The 13,180-nt window shown below is 42.0% G+C and overlaps 1 protein-coding gene across 1 annotated transcript in view; it reads right to left on the reverse strand.

Moving 5' to 3' along the window:
- Window positions 1-415: 415 nt before the first annotated feature.
- Window positions 416-13,180, reverse strand: part of KCNJ2 (potassium inwardly rectifying channel subfamily J member 2) — a 37,824-nt gene continuing 25,059 nt past the window's right edge. Inside the window, exon 2 of the mRNA XM_073606905.1 lies at window positions 416-7,270. Coding sequence (XP_073463006.1) covers window positions 5,775-7,052 — 1,278 coding nt within the window. The 5' untranslated portion in view covers window positions 7,053-7,270 and the 3' untranslated portion in view covers window positions 416-5,774. The remainder of the gene's footprint in view (window positions 7,271-13,180) is intronic.

Below are 13,180 nucleotides of genomic sequence, written 5' to 3' on the forward strand. Positions count from 1 at the left end.
CGGGGGTAGATACGGGACGGAACCAAGGGACGGTACTCGGAGGTGGGTAGGGAGCGGAGTGGAGGGGGTGACTCAGAACCTATTCTGCATCTATTCTGGGAGAGAGAAAAAAAAAAAGCCCTGACTGTAACTTTAACCTTTGCTGGCCAGCTTGGCATGGAACAGGAAGTGGAAATATAATGGATCCACTGGCGGGATCAACTGGTAATAAAACTGGGGCTGTTTAAAGACCGAATCGTAAATGTAATTTTTTTTTTTCCCCACTTAAAAACATTTTAACTATGTAACATGTCTACAAACTGCGCAATGTCTGTTCAGCGCTGAATTATTCTGAATTAATTCATTTTACTCGATTTCCCTCTCTGCACAAGTGCAAAAACTGCATGGTGGTGAAGACAAAGGGTTTATGTACGGAAAAAAAAAAAAAAAAAAAAGACAAAACATGTAAAAATTCGAAAAAGCTACTAAACCGCTTGAAAAAAAAAAAAAAAACAGCTGTAGAAACGATAAAAACACTTTCAACTTTGAAGACCATGCTTTAATAAATAACATCCGCCCAAAAGATCGGGGACATCTGAGGTTCTAGATCTAAAATTCTAGGCGTCCCTCTCCCAGAATTCTCTGCGTCATCATACCGCTATTGGCATATCGTGTTTTCAGGACATACTTCTTATATATATACATTTGGCTTTAAATACAGAGAAAGGGATTTTTTTTTTTTGTTATTACAATGTATCCTTCCATAGATAATATAATATCCAGGATATTATGGATTCAACCAATTCTGTGCGATCGGAGCGGGTATAAATGAAATCCATTATTAGCATTCTGTGGATGCTAAAGGACAGCAATTCCCAGCATGCCTTGCTGATGGAATCCTGGGACTTGCGGTTCCTTGACATAGTCACAGATTGCCTGTTTATAGAAATTAAAGATTAAAAAGTCAAAGTGCATAGCAAGTCTGATTCAAGTTGTGAATACAAAGGGATTCTTGTAATCAATAAGACTCTGTGGCCGGCCTATAAGGTCGAGGGCAATAATGATGTTAGAAGTTCCGTCACCCGTAGCAACCAAGAGGGAGCATTCTTATTGGTTACTATGGGTTACTTCGAACGTCAGCCCACACGTAGTCCCTACAATGCTTTGGAGAGAAATCCCGAGCCTCCTTTACAAAAACGAGGGGGCCAGGGAAGGTTCAGCAGCAGCTGAGGCTGGTTGCTAGGGGCAACAAACCTCTTTCTTTTTAAAAAAAAATTGAGGCTTGACGCCGTTGCAGACATAATAAAATACAGGGACCAACATCCCTCCTCTCTGGATCAAGACACCCCTAGGGCTGATTTTTTTATTCTTTCTTGCATAAGAAGCACGAATTGTCAGCTAAATTAATTCTAGTAATCCGTAGCAACGAAATGATACCTTGCATTAAAAAAGCGATCCTGATTGGTTGCTATGGATTACCACATTGCTTTTTTTTTTAGCATGCTAGGGTCTCTCAGCTTGACTACCAAAGAGACAGTCTTGCTTGGAGGATTGAGAGTGGTATACTGAGCTTGATGCCGTAGGCCCGATGCTTGCAATCTGGTTGCCACGGCAATGTCCATGCTAAATTTAGCTTACTGTGTTTTAATTAGACGCAATGGGGGGGTACGAACTTTCTAATTTTAGGTCTGAAACGAAGCCTGGAGGAATCAGGGGGAGGAAAACCGCATTGGTGGTGATGGACGGCAGAGGGTGGCCAAAAGGTCCATCACAGAGGAGGGATGCACAAGGATACTTGTCTTTTCCCAAAATACTCTTTGGTTTCTGCCATCTTCCCTTTTTTTTTTAAATTTTTTTTTAAACAATGAATTTTAGCAGCAGGTACATAGAAACTCAATAACTGGTGAAGAAGAGACCGGACTTTGTTCTAGGAATAGTGGGGCTCATGACTGAAAGTGAAGGACGTAGGGTTGCTGTAGCAACCAGAGTCTCTTCTGTCATTTGATGACATGGCAGCAGGAATCTTAAACTGGTTGCCAGGTGCAACAGTTCTTGAATGAGGCCTAGGTCCTCTCTAGTTGGGTTATCTGGCAATGAATGGTCTTAACAATGGCCAAACATGGGCAGAACTGTCGTCTGATCCAACACAAAGTCTCACATTTGCATTGCCGTCCACCCACATACACAACAACGGAAAATTTTTTGCATTCTGGACTCACGAGTGACCTGATGTATGAAAACTGGAGCAAGAAACCTGGTGGAAATTGGATGCCGATTTGTGGTTATTGGAAATGGCTGTGCTTTCCCAAGGCTTGTTACTCCAGTTTTTACCAACTTGGCCAGCTGGCTCTTCCACAAATGTTTCTCCTGTCCTTAGGGGTCAAACAACAGACATTTTCCAGCATTAAAACAGTTACATTCCTGGTATAATTCTTCAAACAAAACATTTCCAGAGTTTTATTGCTCAAAAAGTTTGACTTTGATGCCTTTAAGTGTAAAGTTGGTATGGCTTACTGTGCCATTGTACGGCTTTCCTTTAGATGGGCCAAAACTATAAAAACGCAAGGGCCTGCTAAAACAAGGTAATCAGGCTGGCCCTTGTACTACATAGGTGCTGGTAGACCTGAAGGAGATTGTACAATCAAATTGTAAAGCCCATAGCTTGAAGGTTGTTTAAACCAAGCTTTGTTGGACCATAACACCTCTTCCCATGCACAGTGAGATCCATACCAACGTACAATAAAGAGAATCCATCACTAATGGAATTAAGCAGGAACCTGAATATATGTTAAAACTGTACTTACTGAAGCAAAGAATTTGGATTGCCATCTTATTTAGCTTTACTGAGTCTAACGCTTTAGCAGAGGTCGCCTTAAACCCAACAATGGCTGCTTGTCAACTCATGCGCTGCAAACTTAGAGGCTAGGGGACGGCGTGTGAGGCATAACCGTTAGCCGGCCAGCAATTTGGTTTCCCTCTCGCCCCTTTGATTAGCTTTCAATGCCATTCCCATAATTCCATCCTGACAGGTTCTCTTTAAGTCTTCAAACGGTAAACCAACCAGTCAGATAAAAAAAGGCCTACCCAACTCCCAAGTCTAACTAATGTCTATTTGTTTACATGCTGCAGAAAAAGTAATTGTTCAAAATACACTGGTTGTTTCATGCAATCACCTGTGTAGCGTTAAACAGGTCATATTTTAAAGACAGCTCTGCTTGCGTACGCAGGTTTGCTAAAAACAGGAGGTCTCTGGCTATTTGACTTGTTAGGCATTACCAAAAACTGGATTTACAAATCCATGGGCTCTGGTTGGCCATAGCAATTAAATTGCTCCTTTTTCGTTCCCCCAATCCTACGGTAGAAGCAATGAAAAGGACAATCTGGGTACTGTGGCCAACAAGAACAATTCTTCCATCAGACCAATGTTCGCCCATGTTCGACAGACCTAATATACCTTGTCATTGTAGAACCCCCTCTCACCAGTCAAAGGTTCCTTCACATGCCCAAAAGACCACAGTTATGGACAAGGGTATTTTTAATGGCATACATTGAAAAAGATATTTGTTAAAGCTTGGAGCTCACACACCCTTAAAGTTGCATCTTCTGCTCAGGCCAATGCTAACCCAACTCTGGCCTTCAAAAAAAGACGTGTTCTCCTAATAGCAAAGAATCACGTTACTTATTTCACCTGTCTTCAACAGAGGTAAGCTTCTACTTTATAGTGGTTCTTGATGACCCGGTTGAAAAAAAAACAGGTTTAGTAAAGATCCGTGATCCATTTATAACAAAAATATAAGTCCCAGAATCCCTTGAGTCTGTTAGTTCCAAAATATTTGGTTGGGGAGAGTTAAGGGAAGTTTGAAAGTAAAACGGACCCAGCACTATGTTCTTTTTTTTCCCCCCTCAAAGGACCTCATTTGGAACCGTGGCTCTCAAAGGTCACAGTTCAGTCCAGCACAAAACCATTTCTGCCCAGTTTAAAAAGGGAAAGATTACGGCAGGCAAAGTCTGCAACCGTGCTACCCTTCGCAGCTGACACAAGTGAGAAAAATGTCAATATGGCTCACACATGGCCCTTCATACCAAAATATTCCCAGCCAAACTAAAGGAATGAATAAAAGATTTCACTTTCCCGTGTTTACAATTATTAGAAATTCCTTTACAGTGTCATCTGCTCCAAATAATCATTTTTCCAAGGCCTTCCATCGGTTTCAAATGAGGTTCTTTTTTTTTACAACTCATATTATTTGATACGAGATCAATCAACTGATCTCCTCTCCCCCTTATCCCGGAAATAAACTCTCTGCTCTGCGAACATTCACACATTGCAGTCATATCTTTGTTTCTCAATGTGCCAATAAAAAAAAAAAAAAGGTTGCACCCTATACCCTTTGGAATTTTGGAACAGGTAGAACTTTAGAAAAAAAAATTTTTTTTTTCTTTACATCAGGTCATCTCAAGGGCTTAACAAAAAATGCTGAATCAACTCCCACAAATTTGGAATGTCCCCAGCACACTTGACCTTGCACCCTGGCTTTACTTGACTAACAGGAAAGTGGACTTTTTTTTTTTTTTTTTTTTGTGTGGTTGGGAGAAACTATTTTTTTTTTCTGACTCTTCTACGCAAAAAAAAAGTTTTATTGAAATCCCAAAATAGGACTAATAATTAGCAGCAGGAGGTTTCATTGTCTTTTTTTCTCTCTTTTTTTAGCCATCTTTACTACTCGCTTCTAAAAAAATAAAAAAAAATAAAAAGAACCAGCAGGTTTTTAAATAATACAATTGCATTATCTTTGGTATACAATTACATTGTCTTTACGTCTTTTTTTTTTTTTTTTCCTTTTCTCACTATAAAAATATATTCTATCTTTGCTATAGGAGGACTGCATTGCAGCTCTTTCTAAAAAGCATTAGTCACAAATTCCTCTACCTAAATAAGCAAAATGAGTGTATAGATACGTCTGTGGTTACTTATAGCTTTCTCACAGAATTTTGGATTTGGCTTTTTGTTTTTCTTAAATCTTTTATGAGTTTTGGCCAATAGCTCTTTACGGGGGGGGGGGGGGGGTCTGGCCATTTTTTCCTGTACATGACTGGAACACTGAAACAAAAACAAAAAAAAAAAAAAAAAAAAAAGAAACACCACAACAGAACTGGTAGGGTGTAAGTAGCAGCAGCTTATGGTTTAAGGCAAATAGTTGCCTATTGTTATGCCATTAAAAATGGACTTGTTCCCAATATTTGAGAGAGAATTTTTGAAAACTCAAAAAGCTTTATCTGCAAGTTCAAGTTTTGTCAAAATAAAAATATACATAATTTATTTTTTTTTTTCTTTACATTATGTGCCTTTTGGGTTACACTTGAACAAGGTTTAGTGCTTTGTCTCAAGTTCCCAGCTGCCTATCGTTTTTTTTTTTTTTGTTGTATAGCTCACCAGGAACAAACTGGTGGAACAAGGTCTTAGAGTTATGAATGTGACCAAGAGGTTGAGAAACGGTTCTACAACGTCTTGTCTGCTTGCGATGTTTTCTGTAGTGTCCCTGCACAGCCTGTTGTCACAAAGAACAGTGCATGGTGGGGGCATGTCCAGTGACGTGGAACACAAGTCTAGAAGTTCCAGTTTAGACCACCACACCCTACGCTTGCCAATCTTTTGCGATAGCTTCCCGTCAGCTGTGTGAAGCTGGATCCGTTTCACCTCTGTCCAACAGTACCGACATCTGAAAACTGCATTGGGCCCCTGCTTAGCAACGGGTGCTGCTGACCAGCTATTTTGACCAGCTGTAGTTTTTCAGTCATATTTCAGATTCTCGCCTTAGAGGTCTAGGATCAAGAGAAACTTGGTTGTGATTGTCTATTTCGGGATGCATGTCCGTGCTCATGCTATCTGGCAGCCCTATGTCGCTGCCTTCTTCCTCTCTGCTTGTGAGGGACACTTCGTTCTCGTAGCAAAAAGTATTTGCATTGGAAAGAATATATTTCTTTTCAGCCAAGTCCCTGGCGCTACATACCGGCGTGTTGGGCACTTCGTATGTTTTGTGGAACCTGGAGTAGTCTACTTTGTAGTAACTCTTTTCTTCAAAGAGAACGGGCTCGTATCGATGGCCCCAGTATATTTCATTAGCAAGGTAGGAGCTCCGACATTGCGTGGTCATTGCTGTGGCCTCCACCATACCTTCCAGTATCACCACAATTTCAAAGTCAGAGTTCTCAAGGTCCTGTTTGCTAAGATCATAGAGTGGACTGTCTTCATCCATTTCATGAACTATTGTAATGGGTGAGACCAAGAATATTCTGTCTATGCCACTGTCAAAGCCAACGTTAATATCTATTTGATCCAGGGGGATGTACTCCCCTTCCGAAGTAATGCGAGACTTAAGCAGCTGAGCTCGTACGTGAGCTTCTACCAGATGGCTCTTGCGGAGGTTGCCCACTCTCCACATCAAGCACAGCTTTCCATCTCTCATGGCTATGACCGCAGTGTCGCTAAAAACCAAAGTCTCATTTCTCTTTTTTGGCTTGGCCATCTTAGCCATAACAGCACCTATGATGAAGGCGTCAATTATGCAACCCACGATAGACTGGAACACCACCATGAAAACAGCCACTGGGCACTCATCTGTGACGCATCGGAACCCATAGCCGATAGTTGTCTGTGTTTCGATGGAGAAGAGGAAAGCTGCCGTGAAGCTTCTGACTTCAGTCACGCAAGATTTGTGATTATCTCCGGCCCCCAAGTCATTGTGGAGTAAAGCGATCAACCAGAAGACACAGCCAAAAAAAAGCCAAGACAGGATAAAGGCTAGGCAAAAGATGACCAGCATCCATCGCCAACGAATGTCCACACAGGTTGTGAAGATGTCAGATAAGTAACGCTGTCCCTTCTCACTGACGTTGATGAACTGAACGTTGCAGTGGCCGTCCTTCTTGACGAAGCGGCTCCGGCACTGTTGCCTAGTATGTATTTTGCTCTTACCGTTGCCATACCCGTTGGCAACTGCCATGGTGGCCAACTTCATTCCGTCCTCCTCTGAAGATACAACGCTGTAACGGTTGGTGCGCACGCTGCCCATCACTTCAGTTGTGGACTGCGGTGCTTCTGCTTTTGAAAACAGTCTTAATTTTTGCAAAACTCTTTGGAGAAACAGTTTTGAAGGCTCACAGGGGACGCTCAAGGGGAAGAAATTATGAAGAGATTTCTGTCTCTAGATGGCGTTGGTGCTACCAAGGAGAGTCTTCTCTCATCTGAAGGGGTATCAGCGAGCTTGCACAGTCATGTTGATGTCATAGCCTGCAACAAAAACACAGAGTTTGTGTCAAAACATGAGGAATTTGCAATGAAAGGTTTTCTTTGTTTCATCCTGTTTAAGATCAACTGCAGACAATTGTCATTTTCTACATCTATCTACTGGAATACCATGCAAGATATTGACCCACAACAATACAAAGCCTTTAAATACTTTAAAATAACTCATCCGAAATTCACACTCTACTGAACTTCATGCTGAGAAAGGCAGCTGATTAGCATAACCGCTATAGGCAAACTTTCAGAACCAAAACTATTTTTGAGTATATGAACATCTCTTGTCATGTTTTTTCTTTTCCAAACAAAAAATCGTCTTATCTGTTTTCTTGTTCTCTTTTTACTTTATGTATTTATTTATTTACTTTGAATGGGTGTTGCTCAAATTTTTGTCATCTTGATATTAGATTTCTGTGCTGGGACCTTGACACCACTTTTGGCAAGGTATAGTGTTTGAGAATTATGCAAGAGGGTTGAGTATGAAAACGAGGGGTTATGTTTTTTGGGAAGAATTCATTTTAGGCTTGGGCTTGTGGTTGATGATGGTGGTGGTCTTGGTGGTAGTGTTGGTGGTCATGATGGTGTTGGTGTTGGTTGTGTTGGCATTGTTTGTGGTGTTAATGGTGTTGGTGGTGGTGGGGTGCTAGATTTAAGTCACCTCTCTGTATAAAAAACTTCAGCTCTGATTTCCTGTTGTTGAAACCCAACACATAAAAGGTTAAACTCTAGATCTACTCAAAACAGATTGATTAGGTATGATAAAGGCAGATCAATCCTCATCCACTGACTTGTACTGGCTCAGCTCCAGCCCACTGATACAGGGGGAGCACCTCATGACACTACAACCTCTTCCCCCCCTTTTAGGATGGTCTATAGGCACTGCTGGTCCTGCAACCTAAACTGTAAAATGTACCTTCATAATGCGTTCTCAGAGTGGGCCCACATCTGAAAAGGCTTGGACTTAAAGTGCGAGAAAGTGCTGGTGGTGTTGTTGGAGTGCTGGGGTTAAGTCATCTGTCTGTACTAGGAGCTCTGCATCAAAAACTCTAATAGGCTTTGATCTTTTAATGTTGAAACCCAACATATCAAAGATTAAACTGTAAACCCCAAAGAAAGAGAGAATAAGAAATAGATTTATTTGGAATGATAAAGGCAGATCAGTCCTCATTCATTGGCTTTGTACTGGCCCAGGTCCAGCCCATAGATACAGATGAAGCACATCATATAGCTATGACCTTATCCCCTCTTGTAGGATGGTCTATAGGAACTTCTGGTCCTGCAACCTAAACTGTAAGAATACCTTTCATAATGCCTTTTCAAAGTGATCCCACATCTGAGAAGGCTTGGACTTACAGTGTGAGAAAGTGGTGTTGGTTGTGGTGGGGTGCTAGGTTTAAGTAATTTCCCTGTATAAGAAGCTCCTCAATAAAACTGTAATCGGCTCTGATCTCCTGGTGTTAAAACCCAACATATCAAAGGTTAAAATCTAGATCTACTCAAAACAGATTCATTTGGTATGAAAAAGGCAGATCAATCCTCATCCATTGGCTTTGTACTGGCCCATCTCCAGCCCACGGATACAAGTGGAGCACATCATAAAGCTTTGACCTCTTCCCACTTGAATGATGATCCATAGGCACTGCTAGTCCTGCAATCTAAACAGTAAAAATACCCTTCATAATGCGTTCTCAGAATCTGACTACACATCTGAGAAGACTTGGACTCACAGTGCAAGAAAGTGGTGTTGGTGGTATTGGAGGGGGTGATGGTGTTGGTGGTGGTGGAGTGCTAGGTTTAAGTAATCTCTCTGTATCAGGAGCTCCGCATTAAAGCTCTGATCTCCTGGTTTTGAAACCCAACATATCCAAGGTTAAACTCTAGATCTGCTCAAAAAAACACATTAATTTGGTATGATAAAGGCAGATCAGTCCTCATCCATTGGCTTTGTACTGGCCCAGCTCCAGCCCATTCATATGGATAAAGCACATCATAAAGCTATGACCTCTTCCCCACCTACAGAATGCTCCAAGGGACTGCTGGTCCTGCAACCCGAACTGTAAGAATAATCTCCATAATGCATTCTCATAGTGGGGCCACATCTTTGGGTTGTAACTAGGATTACAAAGGAACGTTCTCCACTGGGCCCTAAAAGTAAGCTTATAATCATATTATCCATCCAAAACCCATCCATTTTGGGTGGACCTCCCCTTTAAGTTCCAAGAGCGAAGGAACCTATATTAATGAACAAACCTTCTTTTGCTTACTTATCCAGACCATGACAGCTCTATATAAATGATCAACAACAATAGCATGCCTATGTTTGCATGACCCAGTTACACTTAAGTAGAGCGTAAATGGGTCACGTTGAGCTTGATCACCCTAAATCTGTCAATGCTTGGTCTACCATATTATTATTATATTTTTTATATACTTGATCACCCTTAGCTAAAGTATTTAATTTTAATTCAGCTCAATCGTAAAATATGTTAGGTGTTGACTGACGACTAAACCACTTTAACAACGCACCATCCTAAGATGCAGAGCGGCTGGTTGGAAATGATGTTGTAGCAGCTCTGTCTCACGTGGGAACGAATGAACCTGGCTCCTTATTACCTGAAATAAATTCTAGACTATTAGAGGCCTTCCATGTAGCACAGCAACCCTCCCTGGCAACGCACCAGCTGTAACGTTAGTTCCTGTGGGAGTTATTACCCAGAAGATGACCCCAAGTATGGCCATGTCCCTCACATGACATTGCTCAAGCTCCATTCATTCAGTACATTCTCACGCACAGACTTGGACGGAAATCAGGGACCTGTTTATTTTCTGAGGATTTTTATTTCCAGCTTGATCATCGTGAGGGCTTTATTGTCAAAAACCACTGATTTCCAAGAACCCAGAAAAAATAAAGCCTGAATCTAAGTGCCAAAATGGAGGGTGCTTCTATGAAGTCAGGGGCAGGTGTTATACTGAAAAGGTTCTTAAAGGTTAAATGCAAGTTGCATTTTTTTCAGGACCCCTGGCCTGCTGGCTTCTAGGATGTGTCCAATCTTTACTTGAAGCAGATCTAAACTCAAACTCAAAAATTTAATATATGGCAGCATACCAGTCTTTAGATGTGGTGGCTGCATTTGTTTTCTTTTTTTTTGCAGACCTATTTACCTTTATGTTCTCCTTGTGATCCTCCCAGTAACAAACTTGTTCTAGGGCACTGCAGAGTGTACACAATTCCAAACTGCAGCCCAGGACCCAGATGCAGCCCTTTGCTTGCCTTTATCTGGCCCGTAGGGCACTATTCCTCCCACTGATACAAGACACCATTCTGCCAACTGACACCAACGCTGGGGCACTATTCCTCCAACTGATACCATTGATGGGGCACTATTACATAGTTAGTAAGGTTGAATAAAGACACCAGTCCATCCAGTTCAACCTGAGAGAGTGTGGGTGCATGTCTACACCTATCCCTATTTTATTTGAGGTACCCATATAGCGCCATCAATTTACGCAGCACTCCACACGTACATTGCACACTCACATTGGTCCCTACCCTCAAGGAGCCCACAATCCAAGGTCCCCAACTCACACTAGGGCCAATTTTGGACAGAAGCCAATTAGCCTACCAGCATGTCTTTGGAGTGTGGGAGGAAACCGGAGTACCCGGAGGAAACCCACGCAGGCACAGGAGAACATGCAAACTCCAGGCAGGTAGTGTGGTGGTCGGGATTCGAACCAGCGACCCTTTTTACTACTAGGCAAGAGTGCTACCCACTACACCACTGTGCCGCCCTATTCCTCCCACTGATACCATTGATGGGTCACTATTCCTCACACTGACACCAATGATGGGTCAATATTCCTCCCATTGATACCAATGATGGGACACTATTCCTTCCACTGATACCAATGATGGGTCACTATTCCTTCCACTAATACCAAGGATGGGGCACTATTCCTCTCACTGATACCAATGATGGGTCACTATTCCTCCCCTGATACCAATGATGGGCCACTATTCCTCCCTCTTTCTTCAACCCTGAAGGCTGAGGACATCCGCTTAGAGCAGAATGTCATGGACATGAAAGATGCAGGCTTTCCGGATGCCTTTGATTCTTTCTTCAGGTTTTATACATTGTGTACACTCTGTAACGCCTGAAGACGGAAACTGAGGCAGGGATAGGCAAACTTGGCGCTCCAGCTGTGGCAAAACTTCAAATCCCGTCATGCCCCTGCCTTTGGGAGTCATGCCTGTGGCTGTCAAGTCTTGTAGTGCCCCAGGGAATTTGTAATTTCACAATACTTGGAGTGCCAAAGTTGCCTACTCCTGCCCAAGGCATCCCAAAATCGTGCATCATAGATTACTTATTACTATAGTAGAACTTAGAACTTAGCAATTTTTCGCCATCTGCATCCCATTGGGGAGATTTAACTTCACTTCCTGTCCCATAGCCAAAACAGGAAGTGAGATAAAATCCCTGCAAATTAAGGAAATTCCTTGGGGACCCCTAGGTCACCAGAACTAGTGTCCCCTTTGGAACATTTTCCCTCTATTACTTTTCTGGGGACAACCCAAAAATTAGGGGTTTTTTGTTTTCCTTTCTCTGAATCTCCCTAACGGGGGCAGAGGTAGCAATAAAAACCCAATAGGTTTTCTAATCCCTCTCCATTCTATCCAAAACAAAAAAAAAAAATGTTTTGCCTTTAGTTATACTTTACGTCATCTAATAAAGGGGATCACAACTCTAAATTCTCTTCACTAGTCAATGGCTAAAACAGTACAATACCCTAACTACCACCACGATGGAAGCTACCACAGTGTCCCACATTGGTAGAATTTACATACACTCTAAAGGGCAGCTCTCCTGAAAATGCTGGTTGCTTGTCTTCCTTTGACTTTAAACATTTCAGAGTCGCTCACCTGAGGCGAACGAGCAATTCTGAAAAGTCAGAATGAAGTCAAAGCTATCGATCCGTATCCTTGTAAAGCCATTGATTTAGCACGACGGCCATATCATGAACATTTTTCTAAAGAGGTCAACAATAAATGTGGCATCACCATCTAAGGCGGGATCATCGTTAGTCTCACTAACTACGATAGCAAGGGTGACCACAAAAGAACTGATATAAAATCAGAAGATTAAAATATGAAGATTTATGCCAAATTCAAGCATTACTTTCGAAAAAAACTGTTCCATTTCTGGAAGATAGCCGGCTCTTCTGACCACCAGGAAGAGCTTGGTACCAGGAATGAGTGTAGTCTCCATTGACTACTGAGGATTCATTCTTATTGATATATGCAAAATGTTCATCATCATACTTTTTAATACTTTGGGTTTAGTAAATAAAGAGATTTTCTTGTTAGCAATTTATCAGATTTAACCTTCCAAACCAGAGTTTCTTCACCATGGTTCCATGGAACCTCCAGACGTTGGTTGGGGTTCCTTGAGCAATTTCTGCCTCTCAGATAAGTTCCCACTGACACCATTGACCCTCTGAGTTATCTGTAAGGGGGTGATTTTTCCCAATGACCACAAGTGTAAGGAACATTCTTCTCACTGACCATCCCACTATCATGTAGATATAATAGTTCTTAGAAGGTGTTCCCTGAGACGGAAAAGTTATTTCAAAGGTTCCTCTCCATTGAAAAGGTTGAGAAAGGCTGGTCTAAACGCTAATAACTTCGGTCCAGGGCAAAGCTTCTTTTTCCAGCGGGAATGCAAGGGAACGCAGTTCCGGCACCTCCAGCACCTCCAGCACTGAATGTCAGTGCTGGAGGGTCTATTGATGTTGGCTGCTGGGGGACCTATTGTTGCTGGGGGGGTCTATAGTTGCGTGGCTGTTTATAGTTGCTGGGGAAGTCTAGTATTGCTGGTGGGGAATCTATTGTTGCTAAAGGGG

This window comes from Aquarana catesbeiana, linkage group LG12 (assembly GCF_042186555.1).
Source record: "Aquarana catesbeiana isolate 2022-GZ linkage group LG12, ASM4218655v1, whole genome shotgun sequence".
Lineage (NCBI taxonomy): Eukaryota > Metazoa > Chordata > Amphibia > Anura > Ranidae > Aquarana > Aquarana catesbeiana.